At 39.6% G+C, this 23,417-nt stretch overlaps 1 protein-coding gene across 4 annotated transcripts in view; it reads right to left on the bottom strand.

Annotated features, from left to right (window-relative positions):
• Positions 1–3,943: 3,943 nt before the first annotated feature.
• NOL4 (nucleolar protein 4) overlaps positions 3,944–23,417 on the bottom strand; it is a 189,912-nt gene continuing 170,438 nt past the window's right edge. For all 4 annotated transcript variants that reach the window (XM_039703095.1, XM_039703097.1, XM_039703096.1 and 1 more), the window contains 3 exons: positions 16,116–16,296; positions 12,063–12,143; positions 3,944–5,891 (listed from right to left, as the gene is read on the bottom strand). In XM_039703095.1, the coding sequence (XP_039559029.1) occupies positions 5,698–5,891; positions 12,063–12,143; positions 16,116–16,296 (456 nt within the window). In that variant the 3' untranslated portion in view covers positions 3,944–5,697. The remainder of the gene's footprint in view (positions 5,892–12,062; positions 12,144–16,115; positions 16,297–23,417) is intronic.

The following is a 23,417-nucleotide window of genomic DNA, read 5'->3' as shown; positions in this document are numbered from 1 at the left end:
GGCAAACAATGACATGTTGGAAATATTAATAATATTTATCCCTCTTATTTTTCCATTTTTTCCTGCTGCTTTTCCTGCTATGAGTACTCTACTGTGCTGTGAGTGAGCATGAAAAGAAACAGCACCTACAACTGATTAGCGACCCTACAATAACAAAACAGCAGTCTTGCTGGAGAAAAGGAAAAATTATCTGGTATAAGTTTCCAGGGGAGCATTAGGAAAAAATTTAATTTCTTTTCTTGAAAAAAGAAAATCTTGAAAATTCAGTAGCACTGCTTCTTTTTAATTACCTACTGTAATTTACCTCCTTGCTAAGTCAAGAAAAGGAAGACAAACCTTTCCATCTGCTGGATCCTTTTCCCAGCTCTCCTTACACCATAGTTGGCTAACTACAGCAAAGATGTACTTACAAAAAAAGTTTTATATATATATAGTCACAATAACTAGAACTCTTACACTGTGTTTCCAGACATCATTAGAAAAAGGAGCACAAAATTTTGCATAGAATACCTTTATCCAGACTCAGAGAAATCAACTGAATTATGTGGCACAACATAAAGTTTCTATTCACAAAGCAGTTAATAATTTTACAGCCTTTCCAGCTCCTTTGTGCTCCTTTGTTCAGTGGTGAAAAAGAGATTTAAGCAGGTAATTTGAGAAAAGGTAAAAAACCATTTCTGCACCCTGTTGTACAACATTTGATTTAGTCCTGACCATGGAAAGGGGTCAACAGACCCAGGCATTCATAGGTTGCATGGCCTGAAGCAACCCATTTCTCTTTTTGCCTGATATTTTTTAATGATATATCATGCCATATGACATCATTCCTGGCCAAAAAGACATAGGGGTAATTGGGGTGGGATACACATCCTAAGTAGCCATTGCCTGGTGATCGGCTGGATGTCACATCTCCTGGTGGGAAGTGATGAGGGACTACTTCTGCATCCCTGTTTCTTTTTCATTCTTCACTTAGCTTGACCCAGTTTTTCCCCTTGCTTTTGCTCTTTGGATTTTTTCTCTGTGCCACTGTGGGGAGGGAGTATGAGGGTGGGTAGGGACTTACCTGTCAGCCAGGGACAGCCCACCACAGCCTCAAGCTGTTGTAGGCCATGGATGTGCATTTAGAAATCCTTGCTATAGGCTTGCTCTATTCTTCTGGCCTGTTATATCTAGTACATCTTTATCTGTTTTACACATTATTCAGAGACAGGCTACAAGGCCAGATCTTGTCCAGCACAGATATTTTATATTCTTACATATTTAATCCAGTAACCATCTGTATGACATTGCTTGATTTCTCCCATTATTTTACAATTCTTTTTCACATACTGGCTTTTCAATAGTGGGTGGAGCCTGGACTAGATTCTGACTTCAGGATCTATCAAAATCAGCTTTTCTTTACATAGAAAAACGTCTCCCTTATTAATGCCTCACATGCCTTTCAAATCCAGATTCAGAGGAGCTTCAACAAATTTATGAGGAGTCTTTTAACATGGTGCTAGGCACTTCGAAGAAATGAAATTGCTCTTCATTTTCAATGGAGTTTTACCAACAAAATCTACCTCCACCTACACTGCATTCAGCAGTGACTCAGGCCATTAGAGCAAGAATATCCAGTCACTTTAGTATAACTCTGTTTTCCAATTAGTTTTATAGCCACAGTCACGTACATGTTCACCAGCTTTCCCTCACCCAGAAAATTCCTTTTCTGGAGAGGATGGGCAGCTTTAGAACTGTCAAATACTTGCTTACCTCTGTATACTCTTTCTGTAGCTTCTAATACTCAGGATGGATGGTATGGTGGTGCCATCCTTCAACGACAGGCAGCAAGGTGACAATCTGGAAAAAAAATGTCTGACTCCAGATCTCTTTTCATGTGTTCTGCCTCCAGTTTCCCAGCAGGCATTGAAAGCAGTAAACCAATCTAATTAAGTGATTATTAGTTGATAAGCTGGACCAATTTTGTCCATTCTCATAACGCAAAGGTGAATCTGAAGGTATTACCCACAGCTGTCCATGAAAACCACCCTGGAAATCAGGGAGAGAAGAATGGATGACTGTCTTCCCAGTGTGTTTGTAAGCCTAAAGAGGCTCAGTACACTCAGACCATGGTCAGCTTTGGTACTTAACTCTGCAGGGAAGTTAATGGACATTATGACATTTTCCCACCCTCCCTCCCTGCCCAACAATCCCTTGGAAACTAGAGGTCTGACAGGACCACTCACCAAAGAAACTCCAGGATAGCTGGAAAGATGTGAGGCTGTTTTAAGAAGGACCAGCACCTGCCAGTCTGCACTGATGAAATGCTGTAGTGAGACATCCACCAAATTTGAAGCACCAGTTTTGTAAAGATGTTGGATACAAGGGTAACGCTCTTCTGAAGGCAGGCTTAAGCAGCCATACTCAGTGGACAGAGATATGCTGGTAGAAACTAGCCTTATCCTAACAGCAATATTTAGGCTGAGGTAACCAGGCCTTTGTTACAAAAGATGTGGATGAGAGGAAGAAAGGGTGCCTGAGCAAGACATTCTCCCCTGTGCTTTTACTGCCTTAGAAGGTTCAAAGCAGATACAAAGTAAGGGGCTCTAAGACCTGGATTCAAGAGGACAAATTTAGTTGCAATACTTGGATCTAGATTTTCACACACAAAAATGGACAGAGGTTTATGGTCTCTCCTTCACAGGATAGGTCTGAATTTCAGTACCCTCTTAGAAGAGGAAGTTAAAACTATAAGTGAATCTGTCATTGTTCCAAAGAAGACATTAACAAACCCAGTACTTAGGGGCAGAAACAGCTCTAGAATAAAAACTCGCATCTGTCTGATGGAATTTGGTATAGACAAAACACTTGAGGACTCAGTTACTGTTAAGTATCTGTATAAGACTTTAGAGGGCATCAATTGCTCCTATGATTGAAGGAGACCCTAAATATTCCAGAGGAGGCACCCAGAAGAAGAGGATGTGTGTAGAAGACATAGTGTAGAAGACACGGAGAACTATCAAAGTAGGCTGGGAGTGGAGCTGGAAAAAGGGAAGACTAGTCATGGGCCTTGAAGGTTGTAAGGTGACCCCAAACTTTCCTACTTCTACCATGAGAGAAGGAATAATTGATGGAGAAGGAAAAGGAGTTAGAGGACAGAAAACTGAATTAAATTTTTTACCTCCTTGTCCTCTAGCTTCTTGGCCTTAGCTGGATTTAGCAAAAGAGCTTGAAAAGTGGTGAGGCTGCTCAGCTGAGAAGGACTCCTGGCTGGCAAACAGCCTCTTGGACAAACTTCTGGTTGCTGCTTAGTTGGCAGTGTAAGGCACACTACCCTGCACAATAGGACCAAGGGAACTTGGAAACTTAGGCATACCTGCCACTCTTGTCTGTAGAAGATGTATGCCAGAGCATTTTTGGGTGAGGATGACACAGTAATCTGGCACAAGGTACCTGCTTCATCCCGTCCTGGCATGCAGGAGACAGTGTAGATATTTGAAAGTGGAAGAGAGGAAAAAGGCTCTTGGGTCTGAAGAGGCTTTTGAATTCCCTGTGAGACAAAAGCTAAGGCAACCCAACATCTAGGGCAGAGATGAGCTGTAGGCTTTCAGGGGCAGGGGGGAGATGATGTTAGAAACAAATGCACCTCCCAAGTGATGGGCAACAGCTGGTAAGGATTTCCAACAATATTCTCATATCCAAGAATAGGGGCCTCTAAAAGGACATCTAATAGTTTCTCATCATTAGAACAAATGTAGAGTGGCAAAATGCTGTTCCCTCCAGTCAACTTTAAATTATATATGCTAGTTACTGAATCCTAGTGGATTTACTAAGTAATATTGAAAAACTATGTTTGAGGGACTGCATGAATTGGACTGGAAAGCCGTTTTCCCTGTTTAAAGACCATTACAGTTATAGCTTTAAATGCTATTCTATTTAAATGTTATAATGTTTCACAATCATGTATTTAAACACAGAAATCTGTTTATTTACCCAAACAAAACAGAGGAAATGATTCCAGCCCTCAGGTTTTGAATTCTCATTTAAATATGTGAACATGAGTCCACAACTTAGAGATGTTTGTGTATCTATGTACCTCCAAAATACTCATATTTCATAGGCTTTTTCACATTAATATTCACCAACAGTATCACAAAAGTTCTTTTTCTTTTACATAACTGTAAGCAACAGTAATTCTAGAAACACTAGAGAAAAAAAAAGCATAGCAATGTCCACAGTTACAAGAAAAAGTGCACATTACTTGGTCACAATCACAGTCATTACTTGGAAAACTATATGTAACAAGTAGATATAAAATATCACTGATGCCTTAAACTCATTGTCAAAAACGGAATTACATAAAATTTTGTACATGAAATAAGGCAAATTTAGGAATGCACAAGAAACTTGTTATTCAACAAAAGCTAAACAACAGAACAGATAGTACAATAAGCATAAACTAAAGTACCTTTTTCTATATACTTAAAAAGAAGCCTGCCATAGTGCACAAAGAAAACACCATTAATGTGTAATCAATATTATAAAATAAGAAATAGAGGGGTTAGGAAGAGTGGGGAAGGGGAGAGAAGAGTTTTATTATAGTTGCAGCTGCATCCACTTACAGTTTTGTACAGGTTTTAGCTAGGCCTGGGAATTATACAAATTATACCAGAAGTGTCAATGACCTTCCCTGGTAAGAATTTTGTTTAAATTAAGGAAAAAAAATAAATACACACAAGAGTGCAAATTTTCAGATTGTCACTTGCAACCTCTTAACATTCATCATCTACATCCAATCACAACTAGAGGGACTTGTATAAGACAGCAGCAGTGATCATGGAGTCAGATGAGCTCACCGTAAGAAATCAAATCATCTTTTTTTCTCAACGATATGTCTTTTTTAAAAAACGCTCAACTCTTTATTAATTGCTAATAAAGCTGCAATATATTACAGAATGGAGTTGAGAATGGCATGAATGCAGGAAATGCATACTTCCTTTGGAAGGTATTCCATAGATGACAATTTACAGTACACAGGGGAGGAAATTATCCAGCATCAAGAGTTACTCGTTGTAGAAAGAATATGAAGTTGGGGAGAAGGGCACAGCCAAGGATTCAAGAGAGGAAGGGGGGACTTAAAATAGCTCCTCAAAACATTTTCAGGACCAGTGAAAAAGTTTACCAAAGTAAAAATGAAAAATCTTGAATGAAAACAAAAATCTTTTGTTTCGTTTTTTATAAAAATTACATTTTTTTAAAATACAAGATCCTTTTAATTGCAATTGTGCCCTGTAGCAACAGGACATTTGGCAATGTTTTGCCATATACTGCAGCTTTAAGTCCAATGAGTCAGTATCACATTCCACTAATATTGCACTTGGATCTTGAACCACTTGTTTTAAAAAACCATCACAGCATCTTCTGTTTCCTCCACTTGTTAGAATGAGTTAATTTCTAGCCACTTTTTCGATATTTATGCTGACACACTAAAACAAAAGCAATAGCCTGGACACAGTAAAGTACCTCGGAAACACCAGAGGTCGAAGTTCACTTGAAGCACCTTAACACATCACTTTATGGATCAAGAACAGTGTGGCATTATGGTAATTAACTCTCCTAAAAGACTGTGCAGTAACTGAAGTGTGTGCTCTGGGAAATCAAAAATGTCATTAGTGGAAATTCTGAGATAAGACCAGGCCGGTGTGAAGGTCACATGACTCAGTTCTGCTGCAAAATAAGGTTTTCCAGTTCATCTGCAGAGCGCAACAAAAACGCGGCTGACTCTCGGTACCCCGCCACAAGCTGCCTCACTGCGTTTATTTCAGTCGGGCTCAGCTGGGGTCTGGAGCTGGAACTACTGGAGGATCCAGAGCTGGTTGCTAACTGCCTCTTCATACTGAGATCTGTTGGACCTGCAGACAGTAAAGGAAAAGAAAAGAAGCTTCAGATCAGCTGCCAGAGATGTTTCACAGGTTTGTAGATACAAATGAAGAGTAGTAGGACCTGCTGTCAGCTGAGTGCAAGTAACAGAAATAAGCAATAACTGTTCTGTTACCAGTCCCCTTGACAGGAACCACAACAATTTATTTATATAATGTATCACAGACCCCACTTACAGAACATGAGGGGCAAATCCACTGCCAGCAGAAAATTACCCTCCAGGAGCATAGTCCAAGAGTGTGAGCCATTTGCACCCCAAACCCTGTCCTGGGATCTGATAACGGTAATCAGGCAGAAGATTCATGTCCTGTGCCTCCCCCAGCTCCAGCTGCCCTGGTGGACTTCATGGCAATATGCAAACTTGCAATTTTTATCACAGAAAATCCAACTTACATTCTCTAGACAGCTATTTTCACATTTTATGCTTCAATCAGCATGTGGCCAGATTGAATCCCTTGCAGACATAGATAAATGGTCATCCACATGACTTGCCTGACGCTGTCTGATCACTTACATAAATAGCTGCTCATGAATGAGATTAGGCTGGTGACAATCTGGCTGCCACAGTGAGGAGCACACTATCATCTGTGAGGGCTGCATACAGCTGGCATCACATTGCAAGGATCTCATAAGGCCAGAACACTGACAAGAGATTCTGCAGCAATCACCATGCTGTTGTATTGGCAGCTCACAGCAATATGCTTAGCACTTTTCTTCAAAAAATATTCTCAAGACCATGAATACTTCAGATGGAAGACAGCATTCCTGAGGGCAGTCTGCAGGTTACTGACTGGCAGAACATCTGCCATCAAAAACTTTGGCTTTGTATGGAATTTCCCTGGCTGTTTGATCAGTTATTAACCAGCTAAGACCCATGGTACTTTAATGAAGTATTTGTAATTTCCACTTAACACGTTTTTTCTTCCTGGAGTATAAATTTGGACAGATAGAATTGAACTGAGGACTTTTTTGAACATATATAGAAGGATATAGATGGCAATTATACCTATTAAACAATATACTTTGTGAAATCTGGGAAATGCTGCTCTCTCATTTTGACAGCGTAGCAAATCTATACTTCCAGCAGGCAGAAGATCAGAGTAGCCAGACCCTAATGTTAATACTCTCCTGGAAATTGGGATTAAGATATCCAAAGCAATGTATCTTGCTTTCCTATGAGAAAAATGTCACTCTTCAATTTGACAGGTACAATATATGTCAATGCCAAGATTTTCCAGCAAAGACTGGAATAATTTTAAAATTTAGCATATTCAACTGTGGAACACAGAACACACTAATTCATACTGTGGAGGTTCTCCTAAATAATCGCACAAAATGTATAAGATTCAAAAACACAGACTCACAACCATAAGCACTAATGGCAAGAGATGTCTGATTTTCAGAAGCTGAAGATCTGTCATAAACCTTTTTTAATTTTCTTTTTTATAAATCTGTGCAGAGGTACAGATGAGACCACACAAAAATGTGGAGATTGCCATGTCCCTACAAAAACTGAAGTTAATGAAAAATCTCCCCTTGAGTAAATAAAAGCAGAGCTGGGACTATGAAAAGAAGCTGCTCAAACAGAAAGGGTCCTATTAGATCTGATTTCCTACTGCACAACTAGCATGAGCAGCACTTAGCCTTGCAACTTGTATTATCTGCTTTTACACTGGTATAAATGAACTGACTTTTAAATTACTTGCAGCGTACAAAGGATAAATTAAGCATAATTAGCTCTGTGATTTGTTTGGTGTGACCACACACTGCAGGAAAATGATGACTGTGAAGAAGCTCAGAAGTTATTTTAAAATAAAATCTTAAACCAGCACAGGGAAGAATGGTATACCAATCATAATGCCAGTTGGGCTGAACGGTTGTAAGAAGCCATTAAAGACTTCTATATTTATTGAGGCAGTAGTGAAAAAGCTGCCACTGACATATTGAGGGCATTGTGCTCCATATGAACCTACTTTAAGTTTTATGTTCTTTCCTTGACTTTCATTCATGTCACTGTCACACAGACACACACAGACACACACACACACACATAGACAATATCTGGCAGAACAGAGCTTCTGCAGCAGATAATTTCATTTTATGAAATGTAACAGAAGGGCTTTTCCCATTGTTAATCCAGATTTTAAGTGACAGAATAGTATATCAGTTTATGTCATTCATAAGTAGAATATACATGGAAAGGTCATACCCCTCAGGTTTTCCTTACACAAACTGATGGTGACTGACCTGAAAGGAAAACTAGGAGAAGACCAGATATCCAACATGCACAAATCAGTGTATAAGTCCTCACAAGTCTATAGGGTCACAGTTATTTACATAGTCCGAAGATCTGGCTGGCTCTGTATTCCTAGATGTCTGGATTGACTTTCATAAAGAAAGTTCTTTAATTCTTCAGAATATTTTTGTTTGCATCCTGAAAGTACTGGAAAAAAACAGATGGCAGTCTGCATACACAAGGAACAATCACAATCCAAAAATCCTCTTGGTCTGGGAGATTTCTGTTGTGTAAGAGCTCTTTTATACAAAGAAAAATAAGACATCTCAAATTTTAATGTACCCAGTTCCTTCAAACTACTTGGTGGGGTTTTGGGTTTTTTTTATTTTATTTACTAGGAAATGGGATTTTACTTCACTCCCCAGCTCCTGCCTTGTAGTTAACAACTCACAGTGCTGTCTTCCTTCTCCCTCAAAGAAAACCCCCTTGAGGAAAAAAACAAAGGGACACACACACAGAGAAAAGTTTCATAGCTATGATTTTGGGACACTGAGAACACCCATGCCTTTTCAGGAAGGGAAGCTGCCAGAGGACTGAACAGGAAAAAAATATCCAGTACTTCATGTGGAGATAAGAATTTTAGCTTTTAATTATGTTATGTGACCCCTACATCTCACCTCTAAAGCTTACCTATGACAGCCCAAGCTTTAATATCTGGAAGAACACCTCACTCAGAGATTAGTCCCAGGATGTGTTATATTGGTCTCGGCTTTTAACAGCTATGATAGACACTCACTGGCAGTAATAGAGGTTCTCAGAGGTTGTCCAGGCTGCTGAATACTAAAATATTGTAACTTATTTGTAGCTTCAGCAGTCATACCTGGTCATTTAAAAAATAAGGAATAAGTGCAACCTATAAGTGCATTCTTGTAGTGTAAATTTTTCCTATTATGCACATCAGCTACTGAAACATGGAAACCTAAACCTTATTCATACCTACCATATCTCTTTAATCAGAAAAATAAGTCACAGCTATTTTGAAGGCTTAAAATATCTGGTTAAGGACACTTTATGTACATCTATCTCCACAAGCCATCACTACAGGTTACTAAATCTGGAAAAAGCTGAAAGCTTCACCATCATGTCTTTAATAACTATCTTTACTTTCTTTAGTGTATTTACCATAATTTATTAAGCTGCCAGATGTCACAGGAACAAAAAAGAACTTGCAAAGAGGGAAATCTGTATATTTTTGTCAGGTTCCTTCAAGATGTTACTGCACATTTTAGCATACTGCTTCCTATTCTGAAATACTTCAGGACTATTAAAAATTTTGATTGCAAACATTATCAGGTTCCATAATGTCTGCTGAGAAGAAAATATTAAGCATATATCACAGAGATTAGGACAGGAGAAGTCTTTCCATTTTTTTTTTCCTTTCTCTTAGAGTATATTGGCATAACATGAAATTGTCACCTTCCATGTTTGTATAACAGCACAACATTCTCCCAAGCAGTGGATTCAACAAATTGCTGAGACAAACCCTTTATTTTATACTCTTTCAGAAGGCTAAAGTATTGTTCATCTGCCTCTTTTTTAGGCCACCTGATTGACACTTTAACATGGGAATATTTTTAATTTACTATCTCTGCCCAGTTACATTGACCTAATTTCCCATGTGAGGTGCAATTGTTCTTGTTGGAACCACATCAGGCTGAATATGTAAACTCTAAAAACCCACTCCTCATGTGCTAGACAAACATTTATCAAACTAGCTGCTAGACATGTCTGCCATTAAATACACTAAATACATTGTGGAACAAATGGCTTTTTCTGTAAATTACAAGACTTTAATGGAACTAGTTACTGCCTCATGCAGTACTCATTACCAATGAGATTTATATCAAATTCCAAAATACGGGTGAGATGTAGATGTGTTGATACTGATTGCTTAGACACTATCAACTGTCTCAGCAAAATTCCTTTAAGAATTGTATGTTGTCACTGGGTAACTACCAATCTTACAATTAATAACTATTGAAAGAATAATAAATGTGTCAGTGACTCTCAAAATGGTTATCACTATTGCAGATAGTAACGTAGAATAAAACATATTTTTTAAAGTTTTATGTGCTTAAGCATCTACATTCATTAATAGTTAAGCAACCTTTTTCATCATTGATAATACAAAAGCACTTATTTAGAGAAAAATACATTTGCCCATGCTTTGAAATCTCTTGTGTGTAACTTTTCTATTGCACCTATTCTCCTCTTCAATTTTTTCCCCACGAATGGCTTTAGAGGAGAGGTTTGACTACATTCTTATATACTGCAATAAAACAAAATAGAAAAAAAAACTTATCAAAGTATGCTACCTTTTCTTTCCAAATCAGATGTATTTATTGTAATAAGAATGCTTTATTGTGATATTATGTATCTATCAATGCCTCTTTTCCTCCTGCCTTCAAACATAGAGCAGATGTTCCTAAAAGTACTGTTTCAAGTGCCAGGAGAAATCAAGAAAACAGGGACTGATGAATTGGAGCTTTTAAGCACCTTTCTCCCTTCTACACCTCTCCCTCTGGAAAACACATCTTCTGCTACTTTAGACAGCAGGGGAAAAATGCTGTCTTGCCTGAGGAAAGTGATATGAAAAACATAGAAATGCCTACAGCCATCATTCATTTTCAGTGATCAGGAAACACAGTGGTCTGTGATTAAAGGATTATGTGAGATCCTCCCTATCCACCACAAGAGACTAATTATGAGGTGTATACTGTGTTGCCTTAACAGTTGTCACCTCAGCTTTGTGCAGAGGTAGGAAAGTAGGATACTGCCCAGTACATTCCATTTCCATCCCTGCAGAGGGAACAGAGTAGTACTTGCCTTTGCCACGTGTCTGATAATTTGAAGAGAATGAGGAAGGAGGAAGAGGAATGTGGGGAAGGTCTTAACAGAAAATTCAGCCAGCATTTTCCAGTAAGAAAGTCACCTATGCCAAAATACAGGTCAAACCATTTAACTTCTCCCAACCCCACCTTTTGGGTTTTCAAATGGGATTAAACATACTGTCCCAGCTTCCTACATCTATCACTCTTGATCTGTTTCTTCATGCTCCAGGCTCTGTGTTAGAGACAAACTGTGTTCTCTTTCCCCTCTCTCTACTTTCATGTCATCAGGGTAGCACTGAGAATACAAAAGACTGTGCAAGAGTAGAGGTATAAAGAAGACCTGGAGAGGGGAACCACAGCAAAAACCCCATTCAACTACTACATCCTGGCAAGCCAACTTATGAATAACCCACTCAGCACTTTAAAACTAGCTACACATTGGATATTCTTATCTGTCGGGACTTTCCCCCCCCCTAGTTTGCCACCAAGAATATCACCAAGTTTAACATTGGCATCAATCATGCAAGTGCCAAGATTTTACAGAAGGTTACAATTTGACCAAATTTTTGGATGTGGAAAGGAGGTGCCTTCCTTCCCTGTTGTCTCACCAACAAGTGGACAAGAGTGCTCAGAACTTCTCTCCCTGCTGCAGATCAGCATGGTCATGCAGATCCTTGGAGGTCAGCAGCACCTGCTCTGAGACGTTCCCCCAGCTACCCCATTGTCTTCAGCAGGGCTGCATCATCTGCAGGACCAGGATGCAAAGGACCAGGAAGGCTGACTGGCACATGGGTAGGAGGCCTGGCTAAAGCAGGGAAGAGCTGAGAGGGCATAACCTCTGGAAGGGAGCAGCAGGGAGAGGTGAGCAGTGTGGGGGAAGTCCCTCAGCCATCAGCTGGGCCATTAGGCCATCATGGTCTGCAGGCCTGCCGTGGGAGAGGAGGCTGAAGGAGAAGCCTGCCGGGGCCAGGACCTGCTGTGGTGTGAACATAATGGGATTCAGCCTAAGAACTCACCTGAGCTGGAAGGGGACTGGACGTTCGTGGTGCCTGGGATGCAGTGCTGAGTTGTGGCTGTGGTGGAGGTAGGCTGCAGATCTGCGGAGAGAAATGGAGACACAACACTTTGTCTTACTGTGACATGAGGGCACATTCTGCATGACCAGCCCAACACAGAGTCTGAAATACCTTCTTTTTACATACACAAAAGGAACTGATTGACATTTCTGGCTAGAAAACCAGACAATGCAGAAGAAACAGTCCCAAATCATCTCCAGGCAACCCAGCTATGGCAGCAGAAACACATTCTGCAACTCTTACAGAAAATGGACTTCAGGAAATGAAGCAACTGCAAACACCATGACTCCAAGGAGCCCAACATGACTTCAGAGAGTGCTGACAATCAGGAGAGGGCAGACAGCAATCCATTGGACTGTAATACATGGGGAGACAAGCCAGTCCCACTCCCTCAGGCAATGCTCAGGCTACATGTAGGGACTTCAACAGCTCCTGGTGGTATCAAGAACTTTTGCTCCCAACATTATATCCTGTCCTCACCCTCCTGCCCTCAAGCTGGACCATCTTCTGAGCTCAGTCCAGGAATGATAGAAGGGAGACAGCTGAAGCCTTTGTGGCTGGCTAAGAGCTGGCAGGAAAATTTGTTTCCATTCACTGAGCTATTGCACCTTGGAGATTCTACATTCAGTTCTGTAACAGGAACTGCATTAGCCTTAAAAAAGAGAGCTGTGGAAATCCACCCTTCTCAAAAAGTAGATCTCCTTTACTAGCTAAACAAATCAAATACAACATGATCAAAGGCTTCTCCCCAGCCCATGTACAGGCTGACAGAGACTCTTTCAACCCACAGATTGCTTGGTGAATGTTTCCAGCCAAGATGGATTGGCCTAAAATGTTTAAAAGGAGGGGGGAAGGACACCTTGGTGCTGTAAGAGCAAGTCTTTTCCTTCTGTGCTTTTTTGCCAGCCCATAATAGAGGAGGGGTCATTGCACAAGCTGCTACATTCTGTTTGCTCATATTGAGCAGTTCCATGAAGGCTTGCCCCATGCAGTTGTGTGAGGAGCTAATTATGGCTCTGTAATTAGCCATGTGGAATGACTGACCTCCCCATGAGGAGGGAAGCACTGCAACAGCAGGCAGAGAGAGGTCCCTGAGCCAGAGCCACCAAACAGTTGGGAGAACAGATAGCTAAGTCTGTAAGGTCGGAGTAGGGGTGAACTTTATATGGAGGAAATAGCCAAATTAAATGAGACACAGAATACAAAATACATACATCAGCTGGACTACTAGACAGACAGTTAATTGGACATTAATTATTATATTACTGTGGGGGAAGGTCGGGAAATAGGTAATCAGGCAGTGAGTTTTAGATAGCTATTGCAGGTATTGCAACATCTTTTTTTTTTTTCTGTTTTAGCAGATACAAAAAACCCAGACCTTATTTGTTTATATATGCATTCTGACTGAGGTGTGTATTTGTTTTTACACTAGGAGAACATCTATAAATGTCACAAGAACATTTGATAGGTTACTATATAGAAAAGGAATTGCATTTTTAAATTAGTTCTTAGCTGCTGAAAACAATTCACAAGTAAATATCCTGTTCTCCAGAGAAGTAGCTCATTAACCATTTTAACAGCCTTGCATGTTTGGAACAAGAGTACTTGAAACAGTGTAATGACTGAAAACAAGGGTCCAGTGAGATCTGTCAGGACGGCAATGCTTACCCCTGTCAACTGCAACTTGAACCGCTCCTCTCGTCTACCAATGGACACATCAGAGAGGACTGACAGATTCACTGGCCTCCAAGTCCTCCCATTTCTCCTGTGGGGAAACCAGCTACCAGAGCCAGAGCAATTTACCCTTAATATCCGAGAGATAATTAGGTTGGCACCTGGTTGGTTTTGTGTCAATGAGACTAAGGAATGGATGGAGTTGTCTTTCCACAACTTTCTTCATGATCTTCCCCAAATGGCAAGGGGATCACAAATCACCCACCTAACTAGACTGTCAGCATCAACAACTGATTTCCAAGTCCTGACACACAAAGATTTTGACTTCCGGAGTTTATGTACTTTGACTTGTATAGGATCCCTGTGGAGAAGACAGGCACCTTTGCACAACCTTCCAACCTCCCACAACCATATGGGAGAAGTGCAATGGCTTACTGGTTTTTCAAACTAAAAGGACATACAGACAAAATTGTCCAGTGCAAGTAGGGAAAGACCAGGAAGAAGAAATGTTCGAGCATATGTCTGTATACAAACCTGTCTTGAGCTTTAATTGTGAAAAAAACACCGGAGTCCTCTATGTTAAAGGCACAAAGAAGATGTGTCTTCTAATCAGAAGGCAAGACAAATTGATGGCTAAAAATGCTGGTGGTTGGATGGTGGGTGCTGCTGCCTATTATCTGTTCCCAAAAAACCTCTCCTGTGATGCCACAGATGGCATTTAATTTGTACATCATTTTGTAAAATTGCATGCTGAAGCGACATAGAATACTTTTGCCTAAACCCCACAAGTCACTGCAAAATGCTAGTTATGAAAATGTATCCTATTACAAGAAGTTTGAAGGGAAAAACAAGTACACAAAACAGTTGTGATTTCTCATAGTTCAAGATTATATAAACCAGGACAATATTGATGGCTTTTGCTGACAAATAACACATGGGGAGCTTAATCCTATTCTTACTTGGGTAAAAGAGCAAATGCCAACTGTTTTCAGTGGGAGCTGGTTCAGATCCTCTCTGGGCATAATGTAAAAGACAATTTTAAAAAGTTCTTGTGCATTTTCGCAAACAAACCCATATTTCCAAGGCTTGTCTTACTGTTATGAAAATATTTGATGAGAGACCATATTCAGTGCCTCAGATGTGCTCTTCACGTGTATGCAAACAATTGTAATCATTATTCACACCGAGTCAAAGACTTTTGACAACTAAAGTATTACCTATTTAAAGACTTTCAAAAACTTAGCACAAATCATCCACAGACCTTTGAGAATTTTGCAGGCAGGGGATGAGGAAGAAGATTTGACTGAAGGTCCTCAGCACACCACATTCCAATAACTCCTTGCAGGCTGCAGCCCTGGTAGCATTTTAAAAATTGCTGAGCGTGCCAAATGTAGAGGCTGTAACTGGGCAATTCTCATCTAGGCTGTCAGCTGCTCTACCTGAACTGGCACTCTTCCCTGCCAGAGAGGGATCAGCCAGGACAAAACACCAGGGATTTCTACATCCTCTGAGACTTTTCTTTAAATACAGTCCTGGGAATTGATAAAACCTCAGGCTTCCAGATGAATCGCATTTCTCTGACAGAGAGACAATACCTTTTTTATCAGAAGGGTATTGCTCTGCATTTGTACAAAATCAATATGAGGGATAATTTGAAACAAATACTACAATTTGCTTACATTTTTATGTTACAAAAGCATGCTGATGTAAGAAGAAAGGAACGTGATCTAAATAAATTACACCACTTGTTTTTTTCAGAGGGACGTACAACCTCATGGTGACATGTTTACCTTATAATTTTTAGTATAGGGTATAATTGAATATGCTGATTTCTCATTTAACACTTGGTATGCCAGATTCTTATCTGTGGTAAATTAAAGTAGCTGGTGAGACCCTGTGACTAACCTATGTCAATTAATTTGTGTTACACAACATGGAGTTGCATGTTTTGAAACTTGAGCCAAAAATATACTAATGGCCTCCTTTTGTGATCAGTGTAGGAGAGGACAGTAGTGATAAGGTCCTATAAAGTCATGCAAACAGATTGAAGGTCTAACCTGGCATTGTTTTTACTCAGCTTTGTTAGAGGCTTATGGTTCAGTCTTGCCCTGTTGTGTATTAGTCCCTTGAAGCTGGAAAGAGACTACCATGCAGGGAGCAAGTATTTTGCTCAGCAGTAGCTGTTTGCAGGATTTTGCTCCTGCTCATTATGTGATAATAGCCGATGGCTATTGAACCCCATGGACTAGCTTTCTGTACGGCAGGGGGAAGTACACATCAGCACATATACATACAGCCACAATCTGTAAGGAAACTCACCACTACTAGAAGCATCATTGAGATTTAGCAGCCCACCTCCGAGCCCTCTGTAACTATGGTAACTGTAGGTCCCGTTGCCGTTGATGTACAACACCTCCTGTGTGCTGGAAACAGCTGATGTTGAGTAAGTGACCTGGGCTGGCTCCTGTTTGCACTGCTTGTCAGCTGGAGCAGCCTCATCCTGCAAAAAAAAACAAGAAAAGGTTTGGAATTATGGTTACATTTCACCTTGCACGTGAAAGCCTTTTCCATTGTTAAGATTCTACATCTATTGCTTTCACAAAAGTATAATGCATGTTAAACAAGCAAGGATATGTTTCTGATTTACCAAATATCAGCATAAAAGAAACTATGGAAATAAGTAAGAATACAGGTTTCCTAAAAATCTGAGAATATTCATTTATTTGTGCTCCACAAACCAGCCATACTGTTTTTCAAAGGAGCACATGTACCCTCTCACCCTGAAGAGCTCACAGTCTTCTTCAAAACCCAATTCTGTCCAGAATAGTGGGAAAGGATAAGAAACAGCCATTTCCTGAGTACTGGAGTGACTCTTACAAGTCAGAGAATCTTATATTTCTTGATAAGCTAAACCAATACAGAATGCACCATCTACTTACTTTGATGAATCAGTCTCAGAAATGACAGAAGGAATAGAGGAATGGAATAAAACTGCATTCCTGTGTTTGGAGAAGTTTGAGTCAGTGTCCTTCCACACAAAGGCCATAAAGTACGGTTGCCTCCACAAAAGTGATTTGAATGCTGCTGTTATCTGTGTAACAGCAGCATCTGTTTGTACACCATGAGCTTTCCTCAATGCTTTCTATTTGCCTCTTTGATGACTGTGTAATATTAAACAGAATTTAGCACAACAGCCCTTCAATTTTCCCTGGAAGGAGATGCTTCAGGCGAAAGTGTATTATTCCCCATCTGTACTTACTGTATCTACTGCTTAGAGTACCTCACCTCCATTCATGATCACAGAATGCTGCAGTAGCAACTTAATTAATGACACAGGTGAAATAAAGAAAAGCATTGAGAGAAGATTTAATGCATTTCAGTAGTTGGAAACAAGGAAAACTATCACTGTGGGACTGCTCATCCTTCCACAGGGACCTCAGTGACACAAAATATGATCTAGTATGTATGTATTTGAACATTTTCTTTGTTTCTTGCCTTTTTATGGGTTTGATTTTATACTCTCATCTGATGAAAATACATTTCAGGATTTTCATATAAAATGGATCTATGGAAGTTTTGTTTTTAAAGGACCTTTCCAGAGTAGTTAACTGTAAAAAAAAATCTGCTAAAATTACCTCCCCTTTGTATAAGAATTTTTGCTATTTTATGCATATCTCCACTGCACAACTCTTTTATGGCTCATAAATATGACCAAACTTATTAAGAATTCTATAAAATACCTGAAACCTTTTTTACAGTTTTTACTTAGATCAAATAGTTCAAGTAATGTTCAGTCTCTGTGTTGAAGTAAAAAGGGTTGTGAATCCTGTATGCATTAAGAGCAGTTGTTGGTTTCACTTCTCAGAAAGACACGATCAACTTTTCTCAGATGAAAACATCCCTGTCTTGCAGGCATTTATTGGTGAAAGAGACTTTCACCTGAAGCACAATTGAAATAACCAGGAGAAGGGATATATACTATTAACAGAAATTTTAATATTTAATATGGAACACTGAACCATCAGACAATTAATTCCATAAATAAGAATAGGGCCTCTTGGGCAGTATTATGAGCTAAGGCTAAACTTTACGTTTTTAAGAGAGTTGGCCAAAGTGGTCTCCTAAGCATTTTCTTAAGTAACAATAATCTTAAAGAAGTGGCCAGAATTGAAATGTATTTTTGCCAGGAATTCAACATTAATATCACTTGTCTTTTATCTCCAAAGGTCATTGATATCTCTTATGAGAGAAAATGTATTATTTTCTCAGAGAATATTCATAAGCTACACAGTAAAGTTCTATCTTGGCAACGTAGCTTAACTCATCGTCCAAAATTTTAACACTCTCAAAACTCAGATGTTCTGCCTCCTTATGTTAAAACTAAATGATACTTCCTGCCACAGACTCAGTCACAGTGTCTTTTTTTTTTTCACAGAGCTCAACAGCAGAACTTCTGCTAAACTATCAAGGACTAAACTGTGCTCAAGGGGCACAGTGCAAACAGCACTAACTCCTACAGCTGGGCAGAGTGTCTCAGAATTGGTCTCCTTATCCTCGCTGTCTGGAACCCACAGATTTGCTGTCCCTGGATTTACATGTCCTCCAGAACCCCTCTAGTCAGGGCACTGAAGCCCTAACTGGATCTCTTGCAGAGCAGATGCACTGAGCTCCTGGCAAAGCCCAGAAGGTAGAGCCTGGCTGGAGGATGCAGCAGGGGAGCACACAGCCAAGAAGTGGGAGACCAGAGTTCTGGCTACTTGTCGCCGTGCATGGTGAAGAGGCGGAAGAATTGGGATGCAGGGTCTCTGCTGGCTGTGGTGAGGAGGGGACCTGGACTCAGAGCTGCCATCTCCTAGCAACCAGACTCCAAGCAAAACTGTGGTGGGAGTGGTGGGAGTCGTTGCTGAATCTGTGCCACTGCACAGGAAGGAATGCACAATTCACAGGGCTGCAGAGATTGCACACGAAAAGGGAGCATGACTCAGGTCCCTCTCAGAAACACTGCCCTTCCAGCTACTCCCTAACACAAAATCCACAGGCGGCTTTGAGGTCAGAAATCCAAGGTTGGAACTGTGCTACTGAAGGGGGATCTTTGTACAGAACTAATCTCAGCCCTACTTGGCACTGTGACGTGCCAAGGGATGGGGCTTGAGGTGGAGTCTGGGCACTCCAGTGGGGAAGGAATTCTCAAGCAGGCTAAAGGAGTTGAGGATGATGTTGCAACCAGGACTCCTGGTTCTGAATATGAACTCTAATCTCTTGGCCACTATGCAAAAGGAGCTTCCTCTAAATATAATAAACATATCTCTTTAAAGAGCACACTGATCACCTGTCCCTAAATGATGAATAAGTTGCTATACATTTCAGACATTAAATCTGTTCCTCAATTAAGTGTTTACCTCAGTCTTCATGACTCCAGCTAAATGCAAAAAAAGGGCAGGATTTTTGTCAAGTTTTTTCTTAGCAGACTCAGGCATCAGCCCTACTGGCAGGATTATGAACCATGAGCCTGGTTCCAGGGGGTTAGGTGCTGCCTCTCATACATTCCCCAGGGATTTAAGCACTTTTTTGGAAATGTTTTGTAGTTCAAAGGGCAAAGTTGTGCCATTTTTCCTTCCAGCCATACCAAGGATAAAGAACAGTCTCTCTTTTTCTTAGGGATGGAGAATATGAATATCATATTTATTTTGTATACCTGAGGTTCATTCTTAATAGATTCATTCTCTTCATTCTTTTCCCCTGAAATGCCTTTGATTTTAAGGTAATGTAGAAATTAAATATATTGTTGTTCCACTGAAAACAGATCTTTGAAATATTCTGCAGTTAGCTATTCAGCACCTCTTGTTTCTTGCTATATAATGTTTACACTGAAAAGGCTTATTTATTTAAAATTTTATTTTGAAAATACTTTGATTTCAAGACAATCATTAGCAATTAACTAACCATTTAGAGACATGTGTGACCTAATTACCTGAAACATATACTGTTGCCATCATAACAATATACTAAATTTTTTAAGTATTAATTAACCATTTTTAAACTATTTATAATTTACCTTTAATTAGAAGTATGGCCAAGGTGCGGATAAAACATCTGTTCATCTAGAATTTGACTCACACTATCTTAATTTAGTATATGCAAAGGAAATAAATCATCCCTCTGCAATATTTCTCTTCTGAATTTATTTTGGAGGAGATGCCATTTAAGTCTTGAGCACATTACCTGCAAAGTGACTGAAATCAGAATATGGAAAAATACTTCATCGGTACAAAAGCATGCTGAAATAAAAACTTATCTGTTGGCTTGAAAAGAGGAAGTATGAGGTCCTTACTGTGATCCTCAACTTGATATATACCAGAGATATTTATATCTCAGTTTTATGTCAAGGTCTGTACTGGGAGAACACTTTTTTTCCCCACAAAAGAGGAGATAGAAAAAACATATCTGATTTTATTTTTAATCAGGGAAGCAATTTAGTAACCCTCTAAGGACAGGACATCCTAACAAAATTTTCCATGAGATGTTACATAACCTGCATATTGAAGAAACCCTTCTTTGCTCTGACTGATGCTCTGAGCAGCAAATGAATAGTTTACAAAAGAATCACTATCCACAGCAACATGATGTTGGTGCAGATTGTCAGGACTGTGGTACAAAGAGCAAGGCTCACTGGCACTTCCCAGCCACTTGTTCCCCTGCCAGCAGAGGCATAGCACGCACAACTCTTTTAAAACAGTCTTCGTAGAAGCATCTTTAGCAGTGTCACTGAACCCTTCTGTTCCCCATCTACTTTATCACCTCCAAAATAACAAAAAACCCCCCAATAGTTTGTGAAAATAGAGAGCCCTGGCAAATCTGTGCTCCACTGAGTTTTGATCCCTTATATACACAAGTGTCAGAAATTCAGTGTACTCCAATTAAGAGACAGCAGTACTATTGCTTTGGCTTCCCTGCTAGCAACAGGCGTTGCTAACATGTAAATGTAAATCCTGACAGGGAATGTGTGTGCAGATCAACTCACATGGCCAGTGCCAGCTCACCACAGAGCTAACAAAACTTCTGCAAAAAGAGTATAAATAATAATGTTCCAAAAATGCAAAGCTGGTGGCACGCATAGAGCTATTGCTTTCAATAATGCAGTACTTCCCAGGCTGACAAACAACGGCTCTGAGAATAACAGCTTTTAACTGCCCCTATGTCAGTGTGATTTTTTTCCCATGAATTAGAAAAGATACAGAAAGGCAAACACATTTTCACTTCATATTTCTGGATACTGCCTTTTTTAATAAGTTAAACTGAAAAATGTGAATTGCTTGTTGTTCTTGTCAATAAACACTTCTTTTAGAATATCACTTTGAGGTTAAGAAAACTCAAATGCAGATAAGTCTTCAAACAAATAGGGAAGCCTATTTGCATATGGTCTTCCACTTTTTCACCATAGTAAAAAAAAAAAAGAAAAAATCATTCACTTGTAAAAACAAAGCAGGCTTTAAATTTTATTTTTTTTTTTAGGTCCCAGTAGCTTGTAATATGGCTTTAAAAGAAAGTAGATAATGTTTCATATATTTCTCTCATTTGAATCCCACTAATTTAATTCTACAATCAAGACTAAAATAAATAGAAACATATGATAAAACCACACAACACTTTTCAAAGCATACCAAATTAATCCTCACAATACTCTTGATAGATAGGACTTTTATCAGTGCTTTTCAGATGGTGAGATTTTGCAACAAAGTTCTTGAGTTCTGCAACCGTAACAACATAATGAGCTTCTCTTTGTGTAAATTAATTTTTAAAAACTCTGAAGTTTTTAACTGGGAACAACTCAGAAATTATATCATGAGACACCCTGCTATATCCGGAGAGGATTGTGGGGCTGGGAGCTTTCTGCCCATCCCAGTTTTTGCACAGAGAAGCAGTTGCCAGGGTAAGCAGCCATCACCATCTGCATGGAGCAAGGTGTTTAAAGGAGGATAAGCCACATGAAAGCTGGCTCCCACTGAAAGGCCCAGAATCTGGCCCCTTCTTACACACCAATCTGCTGCTGGCAGGACCACATTGTGTACACCTTGTGCTCTCTCTTTGCAAAATCCCTGAGACTTCACCCCATCCTCTTTTCTTCTCCAGTCTTTTCTTCTGCTCATCATCTCAGTTTCAATCTTCTTGACTAGCAAATCCTAATCTCTCCTTTCCAAACAGGTCTCTTGACACCAGATACCTGAGAAGCTTCAACAACTCAAGGCCTTTTGTTTCCTTGTTTGTATTTAATCACTGTTACAGCCACTGATTTGAGATTTTCCCTCTATGATCAGACTCCTATCAGTATCCTAATCCCAAAAATCTTGTCCCACAGGGAGCAAGGCCAGGTTCCATAATTAGCCAGAGCAGCTCCTGGTTTCAACTCACATTATTTCTCATTAGTAGTATCTGATCCTCTTTCACCACTAGTTCTTTAATCCACCTGGCCAGTTTGCATCACATTGCCAGCCTCAGCTTGCTCAACTTCTCCTAATGCCCCTTTCCCTTTGTCCCTTGCTTTCACTGCTCCTGTCAACCCTCACCAGGCTCCAGCCCCAACACTTTTCCCCTCCTTTCTGCACTGAAATCAGAATTTAGCAAATAAAACTGATTGTGTAAACATGTGTATCCAGTGTTACATCCTTGGTATAAATGACATCATGTTGTCAAGAGCAAGCACAGAGACTTTTTTTTTTTTAAGGAATGGCAAATATACTTAAGGATCAAACTACCCTTACAGGATAATTTTTTTCTCGTTCTTGAAAATGGTTGTAATTATCTCTGAAAGAGTTCAACAGATGGAAGATATAGAGAAGAGTAAATGTAATCCCTGTGGGCTGAAGGTCATGAAGTTATCATCAAACTGCACACCTAGTATTCTAATGGGAAATGTCAGGTAATCTTAAGTGATGATTCTACCAACTGCTTGGATGACACACATTGTTCTGACAGAATACTGGATCTTTTATTAGCTTTAATTACATTAAAGTAACTCTCTAGTGTTTAAACCAGCTTTTAATTTTATAGCCAATATCCTGGAAGCCTGGACAGCTAAACATTACTTTGGCATATCACAGTAGGCTAAATTTTCCCTTAATTCTGCAGTAAGGTTGTTGACTCAGTGTGCTTAGCAGTAGTGGAAATGGTATTTCTGCAAATTATGGATGTGAGCTTTCATTTCAGTTTTGGTTGCCATTGCACATTCTTTCTTCCTTCTCCAGTTGCTAAGGTTTGTGTTGGGATTACTACTAAATAAACTACACTAAATAAAGCCTATTCAAGACTAGTGAGGCTTGAACAAAAAGAAAATATACCTACATAATTAATAGTTTCATAGACCTACATAATTAAAGTTTGAGATCCAAGTGAAGCTACACAATAGTCCTTTGCATTGGCTGACCTTCAGATCTAAAGTACTGAATATTTACAGTCCTTTAAAAGGACATATTTTAATATTGTAAGATGTGCTCTTACAGCTGTAAGCTCAGCATGGAGGCAATGTAAGGCAAGACCAGGAGAACTCCTGTGCCCAAAAGCTTATCTAACAAAAGATACTACCTTCCCCAGAAAGCCTTATTTCTCTTACAGTGGAATGAACAA

Source organism: Passer montanus, unplaced genomic scaffold (genome assembly GCF_014805655.1).
Source record: "Passer montanus isolate IOZ18808 unplaced genomic scaffold, ASM1480565v1 scaffold16, whole genome shotgun sequence".
In the NCBI taxonomy this organism is placed as follows: Eukaryota; Metazoa; Chordata; class Aves; order Passeriformes; family Passeridae; genus Passer; species Passer montanus.
The sequence above is the reverse complement of the archived record's forward strand: the minus strand, read 5'-3'. Positions and strand labels throughout refer to the sequence as shown.